Here is an 18,515-nt window from a genome sequence, read left to right as displayed (position 1 = left end):
GTTTTCTGTCCAACAGTCACATAGTTCACACACAGTATCTTACATCATTATGAAATAAACCACCAAGGAGTTACTCAAAATGAAGACGTTTATTGAATAGTAATGCAGAAAAGCACAGGATGCAAATGTGGGTCTGACTTGCAGAGCCTGAAACATGGCTTTTGGGCAATTTATTCCATATTAACTGTGGACAATTTTGTGTACGGTGGACCTGGGAACACTGAAGACCCGAGACACCACACGATAGGACAGACCGTGGGCCAGCCAGTACACGTAGATCAGGACCTCCAGCCATGGTCCTGTTCCCTCTTCGGCAGCTCCTGCAGGGCCCACGTGACTTTCTTGCTCAAGCCTTAAGTCCTGAATGAGTTCTGACTCCACATCGAACCATAAGCACAGGATGGGAACATTCCTGTCCAACCTGTCCATGCTTATGGGATGGCCAATCTGGAACACAACGGATAAGATAAACAATTTGGACATAAATGTGGGCATAGAAAAGAAAAAGACCGCTTTTACTGTGAGGTATTCATCATGAAAAAATGTAGAAATGATCTTTTTTTATATCCAATGACAACTCTTTTGAATTAAATTCCTTATAAACTAAGGTGTTTGGGTCCTACAGGGAAGTTTGGTGATGATCATGTCAGCTTAAGGGTCGGTGGACTGTTCTTGGTTTTTTTTACTTTTCATCGTGTCACACATTAAAGACCCCAACTATATGTCATAAAATGGCATTAAGATACTAATAAGTTGGTTGTCATTTATGTCTACACAAACATAGGGTATTATGTAAACGTGCGTTGTACGTTAACCCTGACTGTATTTGACCGAACGGGTCATTTTTTTTTTTAATGAGTGGACGTACCTTGTAAAGATGAATCAGTGCTACATAGCGCCGAAGCAGTCTTCAATATCACGCATTTCTCCTCCATTGATTGGAGACACGGAAAAGGTGATGAGCTTCCAGGCAATCGGTAATAACACAGCTGTAGCGGGCATTTTTAACGTTGCACGGAAACTTCAACTGCCACACCACAGGTTGAGACTCAAGTTGTTTACATGTGACATAGGCCAATACGTCACTGAGGTCGACAGCCAATTCGTATTACGGCCATCTACTGGACTGGGGTGAAACCTTGTCCAATTTCTTTGGGGACAATGTTCGCTTTGGAGTCCACTCACCGAGGGGACTTCCCTATGGAGGAACCTCACTGGAGGGTTCTCAGGGCCAAGTGAGAGGAATGGGATTGGGCCTAAATGTATTAATAAGAACCAGCATGCACATTGTTTGGGTTTTATTGGAATACTGTACCTACATGTTAGACTGCATTAAAAAAAATTAGAAGCTGCAATTTTACCGGTTGGACATGTTTATTTATCAGGAACTGACAATATCTTCAGAAATATGTTTACACATCCATGGAAGACCACGTATTCCTTTTAAAATCGAGCAACTCTCCTCAATACTTTGATCGAGCGCACCTTATTAAGACTTCACAGGTGGTTTGCGCTACACTGGTCTAATCCGAAAACATTGTTATGCTTTATGTAAGACAAAAAATATATATACACAATGCAGTATAGTGTGTATGGATGTGCATCCATCCTGTTCTCATTAGCAAACAATGCATATCCCGTCATTCGCTTTATTCTTTCTGCACAGCTACACAATAGACACGCTCAACTGATAAATTAAGATGCAGTCAAGGCTACTTACGCACTTCAAATTACTGCTTTTGTTCTTAGGTGGTTTCAAAATGATAAATATTCCCTTAAACGTGGTCCTTTAACTGTGAGGGGCACTGCAGACCTCTTGGGTCGGGGGATCGACATTTCTCAAACTGATGCACACATCTACAGAGGAATTGGAAGGAGTAGGCGTTGTGAGGGCTTCATTACTTTTCATTTAAATGTGAATTCTGGGAGTGGGCTTGAGGAGGCATCAGTAAAATGTTCCACATAAACCTTTACGCCTGGAACTCAAGTCCAAGACCCAGTTTGTGGCCACCGGCATTGATGTTCTTGCCATCGAGGAGGGCGGACAGCGTCAGCTTGATGCCTGAATCGAAACACAAAAAAATTAAATGGAATAAAAATTTCGTGTTTCCCATACATATGGAGATCCTGGTGGGCTGGTGGGGTTTTAATTGGTCCAGCGGGTGTCTTAAACTTGTATCATAAAAATATATAATATTTTTAGAAATGTATAAATGCAAAGTTAATCAAAATAACATTTTATATGGCTCATTATATAAATGATTGCAAACGCCATTGTATGCAATTGGTCTATGAATCTCTGTCAGTCAGAAGGAATTTTGGTAAGTCAGCCCCTTGCACTTTGCTAAAGCACGCAGTCTCATTGACGCACGCTGCAATCCCCCTCGAACTGACATTAGAATGTTGCGGTGTTTGTCCTGCCCCGCGATTAGACAGACGGCTGAGTAAAATGTGATAAAGTTGAACATTTTTTACCATACTATGACCAGAAAAAAAGGTTAAGAGATAAAGATTTCGTGCAGAAAACCTGCCTAGTGCCTCATCGCACATCCAGCGTATTCAACAAAGTGTAAAAACACGGCGAGAAATTGGAAAAATTCACTCAGAGCAGGAAGCACTTTAGTGGACATGGACAGTAGCTGAAGTTCATATGTAGTGCGTTACAATAGCCTAGTGTAAACAATTGAAGAACCGGCATCCTGTCGTAGCAGCAATCACAAAAGCAACTGTACCGATATTTAGTAATGCAATTGACCCAATCGAAAGACATGAGCATAACATTTAATCAAATAAAAAACTCATATTGGTAAAACTTAACATAAAACATTTAAAATAATTAGGTCCGTTTCCCTGCCAATCCCATACCTTAAAATGGTACAGCATTGGCATTGAAAAAAACATTATACAAGCAGATTTTGCATTAAACTTCTGTCTCATTCACCATGCTTTGTGGGTGTGACTGGTTCGCAATGTCATCAAATTTTATAACCATTGTATTTTTAATACATTCGTTTACAAGAGCATACATTCGTCATAAACCTAGCGTCTTAATTTTGCTCTGAAATGCACCAGATCGATTTGTTTGAATTTAAAATGTACAACATTTTCTTCTAGGGGAGCATGCCATCGGACACCCCTAGACTGTGCGCCCACCAGGGTCTCACAAAATTCTATGAGAAACGATGATTACTTCGCCCACGGGACTCAGGGAGCACATAAATTACCATATTTCATGATGGCTTCAAAGGATTAAAGATTTTTGTTTCATGCATAATGCTTTCACCTGGCTTGAGAGTCTGAGTGTATCCTAGGCCTATGAGACTGGAGTTGTTCACCTTTGCCTGCGAAAGACAAGAATTAATCAAGCATTTCAAATCCTGACATTGGAAGATTGTTTCATTTACATATTCCACCCAATTTGAGACACCTAAATTATTTTTCATGTTGCATACTTTGTCAAAAAGTACGCAAATTGATACAATGTTCTGATTTAGACATGAAGAAAAAAATATTTGCAGAAAAATATAGCTGTTTGACCATACCAACATTTATTGTTGTACCAAGACCCCTCGCTACTTTGCGCTTTATTTATCGCTGGTTCACTTCTCTGATTTTGAATTTAATCTATTGTCTGTAATGTCATTCATACAAACGTATCATGCATTGTGTCTGTGATAGGCTTGTATGACTGTGTGCCCGACTGATTGACTGACTGACTGCATTCCCTAGCCTAACAGTTGGGGATGCAGTCATCATATCTGAAACTAAATAAACTGGGACCCACTGGGGCCACTAGCTTTTAGTGGGGTGTTACATTGAAAATACATTTATCGATTAAATCGGACTCTGAGGAAAGTCAGAAGAGCTCGACGAATCTGTGATTACGTGCAGGTGCTTCCAGGATTATTATCAGGTTCCAGAAGCGACTCTGGCGGCATCTGTGAGAAGGCAAGAGCGGTGCTGTTGGTCCAGTCTACTGCTAAGTGCAAAGCTAACAACCCTCCCAAGCCGACACTGCAGACCCTGGATCTTGTCGAGGCCAGGTCCATCAGCCACTTAATGGTTAACCTGGATCAACAACTCGTGGGAAACTGCTACATTCGGGGCATTTTATTTTAATCATCGCGGAGATCTGTCTTCATTTGAGGACACTCAATGCTAGCACACAGCAAGCCGGCCGCTCTCTAAATTGCTTTCTTACACTGAAGGAAGCCAATTTTGTTTCATGTAAAATGACATACAAAAAATATTAATTCAACTGCAATTATGTGCTGCGCGTTATTATTTGTAGATTTATAATTGTAATTTTGTACAGTTGTATACTCTAAAGTCGAATGTCATCTCGAGGTAAGTTTAGTGAATTTCCCTACGGGGATGAACAAAGTATCTATCTATCTAACACTTTTCTGGGGTTTTATGAAGGTCGACACTACTTCGTGGATTTGCACTTTTCGCTGGTGGTTCCAGTCCCAATTAGCTGCAAAAACATCTCTGTAGTACTTATTAGAAAAATCCATAGCAAATTAGAATTTTCCAAATTTCCAGAATGCACAACTTGTCCAAAGAAAGCAGGAGATGCCACTTACAGAGAAGGACGCGTCTGGGTCAATCTGGTACTTAGCGGCGATGCCAAAGCGAGTGTTGCTGTTGCCGGCAGTCCAAGCCAGATTGACGGCCGTCTCCAGCTGATTATTCACCTTCTGGTAAATGGAGCCCCCAAACTCGGTGCCATCATTTCTGCCAGGGCACAAACATAAAGCAAATTTGAAGTGAAAAACTGAGATATATAAAGAAAACAAAGCTGTTGCAGGTGATTGAAGGAACTGGATACTCAGTTTAGCCTAATCAAGACACAAAGCTAAACCGTAAGCTCAGCGGGTTGGAGGGTACCATGTGTACTTGGCTGGCACCTTTCAAACAAATCCACCTAGCCACTGAGAGGTCTAAGCTTTTGTCCGACCTATCAAGTAGCCCTTGCTCTATCTGATTAGGCAACCTGTCAGTCTTACTTGTTATAGCTTTCTCATCAAGAAATAGCCGTAAGGCACTCATAATTAGGTATGTATACCTCCAATCCAAAAGATTTTACTAGAAAATCATAATGACCCAGCACCGATGAGCTAACAGGTTAGTGGGCACATCAACTGTCCTAAAAAGGCACCACGTTGGAGACCTCTGGTTTAATGTTGGGTTAGACTTCCAGGAAACATAGCAATAGTTTCTAACATTTTCAAGCATTTCATTTATAATCAAGCATTTTTCTCGACCTTGAAAACGCAAAAAATCCAAATTGAAGCATTTTCCTGGATTTCAAGCACCTGTACAAACCTTGAACATTATTGAAAAGGAAAAAATAAAAAAATAAATGAGAAACTACAAAATACAAAAATCTTACACATTGGTATGAAGCTGGAACTCGTCCGTCTTGTAGCCAACAGCAAAGTTGCTTTGGGTGATTCGGTTGCGGCCGGCCTCAAATGTCACCTGGTAGCCGGCCAGCCAGCCCTCGAAGCCCACCACGCCAGCGCCGTGCACAGCTGTGCCATTGATGTCATAGTTGACGTCACAGCCGAGGTTGATGTGGTCGCACTTGTAGCCAGTCTTCAGCTTGCCCCCTTTTTTGCTAGGAGCCAAGAGTTTAAAGAACATGTGTCAAAGTCAAGGCTCAGGGGGGCCGGGATGTCGCCCGCAAGATTTTTATACGGCTTTTGGGATAATTCCGATTCATTATACCATTCTACACCAAGGCAATAAAATGATAATGCTAATTATAGTCTATCATTTTTGCCAGGATAAATTATAACGTTCGATAAACGTCATTATATTTGAGTTGTAATCACACCACCCGAACTTTATAGCGCCAACTTTTGCTGCAATTACAGCTGCAAGTTGCTTAGGGTATGTCTCTATCAGTTATGCAAATCGAGAAAATGGGGGCGCTAATACAGTGAAAGCGCAAGTTCCAGATGAACATTCAGGAAACAAAGAACGTGACAAAGACCAGCAAATCATTTCGAAGGAATAGCTGCCCACAGGGTGGAAGTAAAGTAACAACAACACGGTCAAAATTAGCAAAAAAGACAAAAAGGGTAACACCGGCTAACCAACTGAAATAGTCGAAGACAAGAGATGGGCTTTGTTTGAATGCCTCCAAACGTTTCGAGAATTGTTTGGAGGCATTCTCCAAACGTAGCGTCAGATAATAAACAAAGCAGTAGCGTCTATTGCAAACATTGCCCACAATGTGTTGCCACAACAGAATGTATTGCATCATTTAAAACAATACAGTACAGTGGCTTGCGAAACTATTTGGCCCCCTTGAACTTTGTGACCGTTTGCCACATTTCAGACTTCAAACATAAAGATATAAAACTGTAATTTCTTGTAAAGAATCGACAATAAGTGGGACAAAATCATGAAGTGGAACACATTTTATTGGATATTATACCCTTAAAAAAAGGTTATAATAATTTGTTAAAAAACGAAAAAGTGGGTGTGCAAAATTATTCAGCCCCATAGAGTTAATACTTTATAGCGCCAACGTTTGCTGCAATTACAGCTGCAAGTTGCTTAGGGTATGTCTCTATCAGTTATGCAAATCGAGAAACTGATATTTTTACCCATTCCTCCTTGCAAAACAGCTCAAGCTCAGTGAGGTTGGATGGAAAGCGTTTGTGAAGAGCAGTTTTCAGTTCTTTCCATAGATTCTCAATTGGATTGAGGTCTGGACTTTGACTTGGCCATTCTAACACCTTGATATGATTTTTGGTGAACCATTCCATTGTACCTTTTACTTTACGTTTTGGATCATTGTCTTGTTGGAAGACAAATCTCCGTCCCAGTCTCAAGTCTTTTGCGGAATCCATCAGGTTTCTTCCAGAATGGTCCTGTATTTGGCTCAATCCATCTTCCCATCAATTTTAACCATCTTCCCTGTCCCTGCTGAAGAAAAGCAGGTCCAAACCATGATGCTGCCACCACCATGTTTGACTGTGGGGATGGTGTGTTGAGGGTGATGAGCTGTGCTGCTTTTATGCCAAACATAACGTCTTGCATTGTTGCCAAAAAGTTCGATTTTTGTCTCATCTGACCAGAGGACCTTCTTCCACATGTTTGGTGTGTCTCCAAGGTGGATTGTGGCAAACTTTAAACGACACTTGTTATGGATATCTTTAAGAAATGAATTCCTTCTTGCCACTCTTCCATAAAGGCCAGATTTGTGCAGTATACGACTGATTGTTGTCCTAAGGACAGATTCTTCCACCTGAGCCATAGACCTCGGCAGTTCATCCGGAGTGATCATGGGCCTCTTGGCTGCATCTCTGATCAGTTTTCTCCTAGTATGAGCTGAAAGTTTAGGCGGACAGCCCGATCTTAGTAGATTTGCAGTGGTCTGATACTCCTTGCATTTCAATATTAACGCTTGCACAGTGCTCCTTGGGATGTTTAAAGCTTGGGAAATCTTGTTATATCCAAATCCAGCTTTAAACTTCTCCACAACAGTATCTCGGATCTGCCTGGTGTGTTCCTTAGTCTTCATGATGCACTCTGCGCTTTAAACAGACCTCTGAGACTATCACAGTAAGGTGCATTTATACAGAGACTTGATTACACACAGGTGGATTCCATTTATCATTGTTAGTCAATTAGATCAACATTAAATCATTCAGAGATCCTCACTGTACTTCTGGACAGAGTTTGCTGCACTAAAAGTAAAGGGGCTGAAAAATTTTGCACACCCACTTTTTCGTTTTTCATTTGTTAAAAAAATGTAAAATATCCAGTAATGTGTGTTCCACTTCATGATTGTGTCCCACTTATGATTGATGCTTCACAAGAAATTACAGTTTTATATTTTGATGTTTGAAGTCTGAAATGTGGCAAGGTCACAAAGTTCAAGGAGGCCAAATAGTTTCGCAAGCCACTGTACATACTACAACTATACAGGACTGTCTCAGAAAATTAGAATATTGTGATAAAGTTCTTTATTTTCTGTAATGCAATTAAAAAAACAAAAATGTCATACATTCTGGATTCATTACACATCAACTGAACTATTTCAAGCCTTTTGTTATTTTAATTTTGCTGAATTTGGCTTACAGCTTAAGAAAACTCAAAAATCCTATCTCAAAATATTAGAATATCATGAAAAAGTATAGTAGGCTATTCAACTAATCACCTGAATCATCTAATTAACTCGAAACACCTTGCGAGGGTTTCCTGAGCCTTAAAAACACTCAGCTTGGTTCAGTAAACTAAATCACAAGTATGGGGAAGACTGCTGATCTGACTGCTGTCCAGAGGACCAGACACAAAAAGAAATTTCTCAAAGAGCAGGCTGTTCACAGAGTGCAGTTTCAAAGCATATCCACAAAAAGTCTGTTGGAAGGGAAAAATGTGGCCGGAAATGCTGCACAACCAAGAGAGATGACCGCAGCCTTAGCAAAATTGTGAAGAAGAGCCGCTTCCAGAATTTGGGGGAGCTTCAAAGACAGTGGGCTGAAGCTGGAGTCCAGGTATCAAAAGCCACAGTTCACAGACGTGTCCGGGAAATGGGCTACAATAGCCGTATTCCCATGGTCAAGCCACTTCTGAACTCAAGACAACGGAAGAAGCGTCTGACTTGGGCTATGGAGAAGAAGCACTGGACAGTTGCAGAGTGGTCCAAAGTCCTCTTTTCAGACGAAAGCAAGTTTTGCATTTCATTTGGAAGTCAAGGCGCCAGAGTCTGGAGAAAGGCTGGAGAGGAGCAAAAGCCAAGTTGCTTGAAATCCAGTGTGAAGTTCCCACAGTAAGCAATGGTTTGGGGAGCCATGTCAGCTGCTGGTGTTGGTCCACTGTGTTTCATCAAGTCCAGAGTAAATGCAACTGTGTACCAAGAGATTTTAGAGCACTACATGCTTCCATCTGCTGAAAAGCTCTATGGAGATGAGGATTTCATTTTCCAGCATGATCTGGCACCTGCCCACAGTGCCAAAACCACCAGTAACTGGTGCACTGACCATGGCATCACTGTCCTTGATTGGCCTGCTAATTCCCCTGACCTGAACCCCATCGAGAATTTGTGGGGTATAGTTAAGAAGAAGATGAAAGACACCAGACCTACAAATGCAAATGAGCTGAAGGCCGCTATCGAAGCATCCTGGGCATCAATAACACCTCAGCAATGCCACAGGCTGATTGCCTCCATGCCATGCCGGATTGATGCAGTAATCCGTGCAAAAGGATTCCCAACCAAGTACTGAGTGCATCAATGGACATTTTCAAATGTTTGATTTAGTTTTGCTGTTATAAAATTATTTTTTTTACTTGGTCTGAGGAAATATTCTAATATTTTGAGATAGGATTTTTTGAGTTTTTTTCAGCTGTAAGCCAAAATCAGCAATATTCAAATAATAAAAGGCTTGAAATAGTTCAGTTGATGTGTAATGAATCCAGAATGTATGACATTTTTGTTTTTTTTAATTGCATTACAGAAAATAAAGAACTTTATCACAATATTCTAATTTTCTGAGACAGTCCTGTACATCAACAAATTAAGAATTTTAAAGACAACTTTGATCAAAGAAATATAACTAGTATAATAGCAGTGTTCTCATTTGCCCACGTCCTAGACGCATCATTTTTGCTGGGGACGCATAGTCTCAAATCAACGTGCACCCCCCAGACGCAACTTTTTTGATTACATTTTTTTTAAACAAAGATTTACCGCACTCCAAACTTTTCGTCAGGCAGATCTGGCAGATGTTGTTTTGGTCTTGCAGTTCGAGTTTTCGTCTACATGGCGATCTCGAGTTGTGTAGTGAAAAGTCCGTCTCTTTTTAGAGAACCGGCTTTTTCGGCTCAACTCATTCAAGAGAGCCGGCTCTCAAACGGCTCACTTGCTTTGATGCATTATATTACGAATGATGATGTTGTATAAAGAAGTTAAGAAAAAAAGGAAGTATAAAAGGAGAAAATGAAAAAAAGACAGGTTTGTGGTTATCCCTTTAATCAGTACATTACCAACAATAATTTGCAGAAAATGAATTAATAATTTGATGATTAAAACTGAATGAATATAAAGATTTTATTATATTATTTTTCACCGATTTACAATTTCAACCTCGATAACACAACATTTTGGGGACCCATAGATCTCTGTTGGGACCCATAGATTTTTGAGCATGCGAGTCCCCGGGACCCATCACTTTTCAAAGGTAAAATGAACACTGTAATAGTGATATTTTGTACTTAGAAAAAATATTAAAATACTTTAAATATGTTTGGGGAAAAAAAAACAAAACAAGAAAATGAATGGTAAACTTTTAAATCAACAGTAAAATATAATTTACAAATAGAAATTGATAAATATTTAGAAAAATGATCACATTTACAAACAAATATAGAAAATAAAGGGGGGAAAAAGTCATCCAAAATGAAAAGAAAAAAAGTATTCAAAAGTAATGGACAAATATGATCCAAGGACTAAAACTTACGACTATTATAATAAGTCGCATAGTCACAGACTATTAAAAGAAATAGTATACAGACGCTCCCCTACTTACGACCATTCGACTTACGTAAAACAGTATTAGTTTTTTTCGGGATGCTGAAAAATATCCGGACATTGCCTTAAGCTAGATTTTGTATTGTGTGCACCTTTTTCTGAGTACAGGACATTACTGTAGTGCTTCTTTCCGCAGCTACCGGCGTGTGTGACTGCGAGAGGTCACGCAGCATCCACCCAGAAGTAAAGAAATCCGCTTCCTCTTCCTAGTTGGTGTGTAAACATACAGTGCTACGTGTACTGATTCACCAGCGCGCTTAGGACTTTGACGTTTTTATTGTTTTTATCTCATTCAATATGGCTGGTGTAAAGTGTAAGGAAGAGGCGAGCCAATTCTTTTGAAACGAAAGTGGAATAAGAAAGCTTGATGCCGTTGAAAAAATGGAAAGCTTTTTTTCAGCCACTTTTTACCACGGAGGAGGATCTCTGGAAGCACATCCTCCAAAAGTAAGTTAAACCGAACTTTATTCATATTTATATAGCATATTATTTTATTAAATGTTTATTTTTTTAGTACAAAACAATACAGGTTACTTATACAAGCCTTAAGGATACAGTGGATTCAAAACTATTGGGGCCCCCTTGAACTTTGTGACCTTTTGCCACATTTCATACTTCAAACAAAGATATAAAACTGTAATTTCTTGTAAAGCATCAACAATAAGTAGGACACAAACATGAAGAGGAACACACTTTATTGGATATTATAAACTTTATTAACAAATAAAACGAAAAAGTGGGTGTGCAAAATGATTCAGCCCCATCGAGTTAATACTTTGTAGCGCCACCTTTTGCAAGACGCTTGGGATATGTCGCTATCATCTGCCCATTCCTTCTTGCAAAACAGCTCGAGCTCAGTGAAGTTGGATGGTAAGCGTTTTTGAACAGCAATTTTCAGTTCTTTCCACAGATTCTCAATTGGATTGAGGTCTGGACTTTGACTTGGCCATTCTAACATCTTGATATGTTTTTGGTAAACCATTCAGTTGTACCATTTGCTTTAAGTTTTGGATCTGTCTCAGGTTTTTTGCGGAATCCATCAAGTTTCTTCCAGAATGGTCCTGCTCCATCTTCCCTGTCGCTGCTGAAGAAAAGCAGGCCCAAATTATGATGCAGCCACCACCATGTTTGACTGTGGGGATGGTGTGTTGAGGGTGATGAGCTGTGCTGCTTTTACGCCAAACATAAGGTCTTCCATTGTTGCCAAAATGTTTGATTTTGGTCTCATCTGACCAGAGCACCTTCCACATATTTAGTGTGTCTCCCAGGTGGCTTGTGTTTAAAGTTTTTAAACGACACTTTTATGGAGATTTTTGAGAAATGGCTTTCTTCTTGTCATTCTTGCATAAAGGCCAGATTTGTGCAGTATACGACTGATTGTTGTCCTAGGGACAGATTCTCCCACCTCAGCTGTAGACCTCTGAAGTTCATCCAGAGTGATCATGGGCCTCTTGGCTGAATCTCTGATCAGTTTTCTTCTTGTATGAGCTGAGAATTTAGGGGGACGGCCCGATCTTGGTAGATTTGCAGTGGTTTGATACTCCTTCCATTTCAATATTATTGCTTGCACAGTGCTCCTTGAGATGTTTAAAGCTTGGGAAAACTTGTCCACAACAGTATCTCGGATCTGCCTGGTGTGTTCCTCGTTCATCATGATGCTCTCTGCGCTTTAAACAGACCTCTGAGACTATCACAGTGCAGGTGCATTTATACAGATACTTGTTTACACATAGGTTGGTTCAGTTTATAGTTAGTCGTTTAGATCAACATTGAATCATTCAAAGATCCTCACTGAACCTCTGGACAGTTTGCTGCACTGATAGTAAAGGGGCTGAAATTTTGCACACCCACGTTTTTTTTTTTTTTTGTTAAAAAAAGTTTAAAACATCCAATAAAGTGTGTTCCACTTCATGATTGTGTCCCACTTATTGTTGATTTTTCACAAGAAATTACAGTTTTATATCTTGATGTTTGAAGTATGAAATGTTGCAAAAGGTCAAAGTTTAAGGGGGCCAAATAGTTTCGCAAGCCACTGTACTTATATAAACCTTAAACATACAAAATATAGCACTGAAGCAAGTTGCGAACAAATTCAACTTACAAACCATCGTCCGGAACCTATCTCGTTCGTAAGTCAGGCAGCGTCTGTATCAAATGGATAATCATTGATTAAAAAAAAAAAAAATGTGCATTTTGTGAAGTGGTCAATTGCAAAGTCTGTAACATAAGTAATTAACGATTCTCAAAAGGTTTTAGCGGTATTAAATGGTTTTAACAACTAACGTTTGTCATTTTATAGCGTTTTAGGAACTGATATTTGTTCATCGGACTGGATGCATTCTATTGCAAATACAATTGTCAGGCACAGACTGGCATAACTCAAGCTCTCTTTGTTAGCTAAATATACGGTACAAAATGTACTGTGACTGTGATAGGCTGGTGTAAGCTGTCGGTCAAACAACGGGCAGGGGCTCTCTTCGTAAACAATGTAGAAAGATAGCGGCGGCTAGCTTTTAGCGTCTCGTTACATTAAAAATAAATTAATCAAGTCAATTGGACTGTAAGAAAAGTCAGAAGAGTACAGCGAAATTGGGATTACCAATTTGTGATTTTTAGGATTATTATCTGGTTCCAGAAGCGATTTGGGCGACATCTGGGAAAAGGCAAGAGCGGTACTGCTAGTCCGGCCTACTGCTTAGGGCTAGGCTAACAACTCATCGAAGACACAGCTGCGGATCCTGTATCTTACCAACACCAGATCTGTTAGCCATGAAACAGATGACATGGAGCAACAACTCGCGGGAACCACTAGATTTGGAATGATTTTATTTTAATCATCGCGGAGATCGGTCTTCATCCAAGGAAACCCGATGCTAGCGCGCAGCTCGTCAGACGCTTTCTAAAACTGCAAGGAGAAGCCCTCCAATTTGGTTTTACATTTGTATAATGAAAATAAAACCATTCATTCAACTGCAATTATGCTTTGTGTGTTATTATTTGTATGTCTAAAATTGTTATTTTGTGACAGTCATGAATTCTTAGTCAGTAATGGAGTCATCTCAAGGTAAGTTATACCCTTTGGGGGCTTTTAAGAAGAAGCAAGGCTACTTTGCGAATTTTCACTTTTCACACTTGGCTCTGGTACCCATTAACCGCAAAAAATGAGGGATCTCTGTAATCTACTTGCTAAAATACTCTTACCCAGTGTTTGGTGAAAAGGAGGAGTCAAATGTCAGCTTGAGACCCTTGGCCAACTGCAAAGAACCAGCACAAAACAAACAATGACATAGGCATACCTAGATACAGCAAAAAATATATTTACCAACCACTTGACCTCTAATTTGCTCAGCACTCACCTGATCCTCGATCGTGATTTCAGTGCCCAGCGTGTTGTCAGTGTTCCACTTCTCTGTGAAGGTAAGTCCCTGCTCAGACCACTTGTACTTGGTTTCCAGAGAGCCAGCCACCTTGCTGGTCTCCGTGTTGGCTGAGCCCGTGCTGGTGAATTCCTGCACATTAAGAAATAGGAATGTAAGTGAGCATGGATACAAAGATACTGATAGGAATTGTCACATTTAAGTCCGGTTATCTTGTGGTGGCAATGTATGACAATCTTTTGTCAGGGTTTTTCGTCTTTTCAAAATTGCCATCAGCTTTGTGGGTGGAACTTCCAGCAAACGGGATTGACTAACATTGCTCAAGAAGACGCCAAGCTCCATCTGTGTTTAATGGTGGCAGTTCTCTACATTACATTATTACTATACAGTGCTATTTTAATATCCGTTCACTGAAATAAACTACTGATGGAGGACCTTTCCTGATTGACTTCCTAAAGTGACCCAATGAAATAAAGTCCCTATATGTAATCAGACTTATTGATGTTTTACAACAACGGTGGCCCATATGTACAAATGAATAAAAAAGTCGAGTGTCCACTTAAATGAACGCAGCTGTAGCCTTATCCTTCTCAAGAAAGAAATATATTGAGCTCCCAGGGCCACACAGTCAATGTAGACAACAACAGCGTCAAAATCCATTATGCACATTGATCAAGCATCCAAAGGATTATAAGTCTTAAAAATAATATTGCCCTTACACTTTTTATGATAAAGGGCTATGACTCGACTTTTAGCATAGTGTATTTTGACATTAATATCCTGCCAAACAAAACGGTCACTCTATATGCAAGTTTTTAATAGGTTTATTTATGCTCTTATTTGACGTATTCGAAGTAACAAATGGCTCAACCATTGTTCAAATTGTACCGCTTCTGCCTCAAATTGAGCCAAGAAAACCCTGTATCAGGTGTGTTGAGATCTTACCAGTCCATTCTCAGACTTTGTTTTTAAGTCCAGCTTGATAAGCCCGAAGCCTATAGGAAAAAAAAATAGTATCTCCAATATCACCCATTCAACATCAAAGAAGCAATTTTGCACCAGGCGCTTTCTGCTCACCATATCCCTTAGTGAAAACATCCCGAGCAGACTTTCCAAGGTCAGCGTAGGTTGGGGGTACGGCCATGATCTACAATAAAGAGCAAAATAGTGCAGTTTGGTCACTTTGAGAGTCCTTACAATGCAATCTTCCTTGTGCTTTGTAGATCTCAGTCATACTACACAAAACTGGCATCTATTGCGTAAATATTACACTGTGTCCCTTTAATATGTTATTACTTTTCCAAGTAATTGATCTAATCTAAGAAATAGAAACCTCTGTCAATTTCTGCACTGTGCCAGTTTCTAACCAGTTATTCATCATTCATTCATCAGGAGTTACAACAGAACCCTCGTATTCGAACTCTGAATTACGCATGAAATGTGATAACATTAAGGTGAGTTTAGCAATTGGGTGTGCAGATAATAAGAAGTGTTCCTACAAGGAAAAGTTATCACAACTGAGAAAAATTGCTCGAACCTCTGCCTAGTTTTTAAAAATCTCTTTCTCGTTCAACCTTTAACTCAAGGTGCGTCTGCAACCTCAGTGGAAATATTTAAATCTAATCTTAAAACACACTTCTATTCTATAGCATATGAATAACCTATATTTTATGTTGATAATATGTATTATTTGCCCTCATATAAGTCTTAGATGATTGCAATGGTCTTTGATTTGTGCAGCCCTTAGAGACTCTTTGTGATTAAGGGCTATACAGATAAACATGACTTGACATGACTTGACAAGATCAAATTGCAATTCCCAAACCCAACAATTACTGTAATATTTTCCTGCTTTGTCACACTAATACTAAAAGTGTCAATTCAAAAGTAATTGAAATGCATTTAGAAGGTTCAAAGATCTAGACCAATATTGTGAAACATACTGCTCGCGGACCAGATCAGGCCAGCCAGGTCCGCAAGAGGAGCGCATGAGAAAAACAAGCCGCATCCTGTCCAACAGTGAAAGGCAGTTTTAAATATGTCCAGTGGATGTTGCAAAAGCTAAACGCAACTCTCAGAATAATCAACCTATGCCAACCTTTAATCAACTGGAGAACATTTTAAGTTAATTTCCTATGTTGAGGGTAAACATTTTTTTAAAGCAGAATACACCTGTTTTATATTGTCAACATATTATTTTAATTATGGCTGCAGGTATTCAACAATGATTGTCACCGACAATGCTTAATATGGGCCGATAAAACATAAAACAAAGTTTTATACTGATTTTTAATAACTATGTGTGCGCGTTATGCAAGACTGCGCGTTACTCATTAATTATCAATGTAAATCATAAAAATGATCATAACGGGTGCATAAAACCCTCAAATATCGTTTTTCAATTGATATTATACTCCTGGATCAAAATTTAATTGTAAACCTATGAAAGGTCAACCAACCCTACAGATTTTTTTTATCCTTCTCATTTACAAAAACCGGCCGCCACAAGAGTTTTTTCTACCATGTGTCTCCTGAGCTCAAAGTAAGTTTGACACTTCTGTCCTAAACTAAGATGACATTCCCAAGGGTTGTAGTAAATTCCTAGCCCAAAAGTAAAGCTAGCACATTATTTAAAAGTAATTGTGTCCTCTTTCCCGACTCCTACTCCTATTTCAATCACCAGAATGTATATTTTAGGTATTATAAGTGTTGTCGATCAAAATGACCCACAGAAAATGTAAGTGGGATGAGTTGCTCAGCTACTTAGCATTAGCTACAAGCCTCCAACGAGGAGATCGGGCAAACGCCCACCTTTAACTTCAATGTAGTAAATATTTGTCAAATGGTTGATAGTTAACAAATTGAAAATGTTTCGTTTTCGAACTAACAACCCTGTTTGCTAGGTAGAATACCTGCAACATGTTGGCTACACATGACCGTATCATAAGTCTTTAGCTTTTAGCTAACAGCAGGCCTAGACTCACGTTCACCTCTACAAGGGGCATTGCAAAAGATGCCAGATACTATTTGTGACACACTGCTGATAGTTAAACGCCACCCAAAGAAAGAAGAAGTTGCAATTTTAAACTTTCAAATCCGTACCTGGATGGGCAATTTCCCTTCCGGAAATTACGGACTGTCACGGTGAAAGGGAGTAGATTAATGAGTAGAAGGAAGAGGACTGGATGATTAGGCTCTGCTTTCTGCATGTCACAGTCACGCAACACTGCCAGATACAAGAAGGTTGGATAATTCCCCTGTCACTTGGTTATTTTTTGGGCCCCAAATGGAAAAGAACGTCGTAAATGTTAGTAATTTATTGAACGATTTATATAATGTAGCAGTTTGTTAACTTCTTTTTTTTTGTTTGCTTAAAGGGACAGTATGTAATATTTAGTGCCTCCTAGTGGTCTAGTAGGGCACTGTGTTGTCTGGTGCAAGCGAGGGGCAGTGCCATTGTTTTGCCGGGAATTTCACCCCCTCGGGAATTTGTCCCCCATAGCGGGAGCGCGCACACGTCACTATAACCACTTTTACCTCGTTTTATCTAACATTTCGGGAATGTAATCGCAAAAATGCCACCAAAACCATTTCGTCTTGCATTTGTTGGAAATGTAATATTACTTAAACCATTTCGTCTTGTATTTGTTGTGAATGTATTAGAACGGTAATGCACATTGTCTATAAATCACTTTTGAGCTGGTAACAAGTTTATTTTGCCTTTTCCTACTCAAGTTACTGGTATTGAAACTGTTATGCACTCTACTATGAAGCTTATTATGCTGAAATTAACTGTCAAAACATCAACAAATAAAACGGGAGACGAACGTTTTTGATTTCTTGTCATCGTCAAACGAGACGTAACACCTGGATCATTTTATTTTACTTGAATAAACAGATCATCCTGTGACAGCAAAGGTGTCAATTTTTTTTCTTGTACAAATGATCCAACGTCAACCTGATAAATGTAGCTGATGCTGGTGGGAGGGTGTGCGCATTTTACAGTCGACTATTGTGTTTGATGTCTCGCAGTAAAAAGCACATCTTGCTGGATGAAACTGAACCTGTTTTAAGAGGGTGTAGTGGGTTTTACATAATTCACCCACGGAACCATTGTTTAGTTAGGGGGACTCTTAATTCGGCCGGCTCGAGCCACTCTCGTGTTTGTTTTGTTATTGCAAGTTTAAATGTCATTAAAGCAGCTTTCGTTGGCACCTTTGTTTGACACTCTGCCTACGACTCCCGTCTCTGCCCGCTACATTGGTGACCCCGACAATAGTCTCGTGGAAGTTTCCGAGGCCATGCATAATACTGAGCATACCGACATGGCATACGAGCCCGTTCTCAAGCTCCCCGAGTTCTGGGAGTCATTGGCGGCAACATGGTTCACACAAGCAGAGGCTCAATTCGCCCTGCGCGGAATCACTGATGATGACTCTCGCTATTACCACGTGGTGTCTGCTCTGGGGAGCTCAACTGCAGCCAGAGCGGTGAGCTTCATCACATCCCCTCCTGAACTGGATAAATATAAGGGACTGAAGGCATATCTCCTCAGAATCTTTGAACAGTCGCGTTCTGAGCGTGCTCGA

At 39.8% G+C, this 18,515-nt stretch overlaps 1 protein-coding gene across 1 annotated transcript; it reads right to left on the bottom strand.

Annotated features, from left to right (window-relative positions):
• Nucleotides 1–1,355: 1,355 nt before the first annotated feature.
• vdac1 (voltage-dependent anion channel 1) lies at nt 1,356–17,195 on the bottom strand. The gene is made up of 9 exons (XM_088320448.1): nt 17,029–17,195; nt 15,004–15,073; nt 14,872–14,921; nt 13,906–14,058; nt 13,751–13,803; nt 5,396–5,623; nt 4,587–4,737; nt 3,284–3,341; nt 1,356–2,062 (listed from the first exon to the last, which is right to left on the bottom strand). The coding sequence occupies exons 2-9, from the start codon at nt 15,068–15,070 to the stop codon at nt 1,971–1,973; spliced, it is 852 nt and encodes a 283-aa protein (XP_088176574.1). The 5' UTR covers nt 15,071–15,073; nt 17,029–17,195; the 3' UTR covers nt 1,356–1,970.
• Nucleotides 17,196–18,515: the final 1,320 nt, after the last annotated feature.

The sequence above is a fragment of the Urocampus carinirostris genome, chromosome 17 (genome assembly GCF_059441175.1).
Source record: "Urocampus carinirostris isolate Australia breed hairy pipefish chromosome 17, RoL_Ucar_1.0, whole genome shotgun sequence".
NCBI classification, from domain to species: domain Eukaryota; kingdom Metazoa; phylum Chordata; class Actinopteri; order Syngnathiformes; family Syngnathidae; genus Urocampus; species Urocampus carinirostris.
Note: the sequence above shows the minus strand (reverse complement) of the source record. Positions and strands in the feature narration are given on the sequence as shown.

Excerpts from the sequence above, each read along its gene's own strand:
- vdac1 (XM_088320448.1), bottom strand. The coding sequence starts at position 15,070 with ATGGCCGTACCCCCAACCTACGCTGACCTTGGAAAGTCTGCTCGGGAT. Across the intron at positions 4,738-5,395 it reads TTCCAGCTTCATACCAATGT|AAATGATGGCACCGAGTTTG; the intron begins GTAAGATTTTTG and ends GTGCCCTGGCAG. Across the intron at positions 3,342-4,586 it reads ACCCAGACGCGTCCTTCTCT|GCAAAGGTGAACAACTCCAG; the intron begins GTAAGTGGCATC and ends TGTCTTTCGCAG.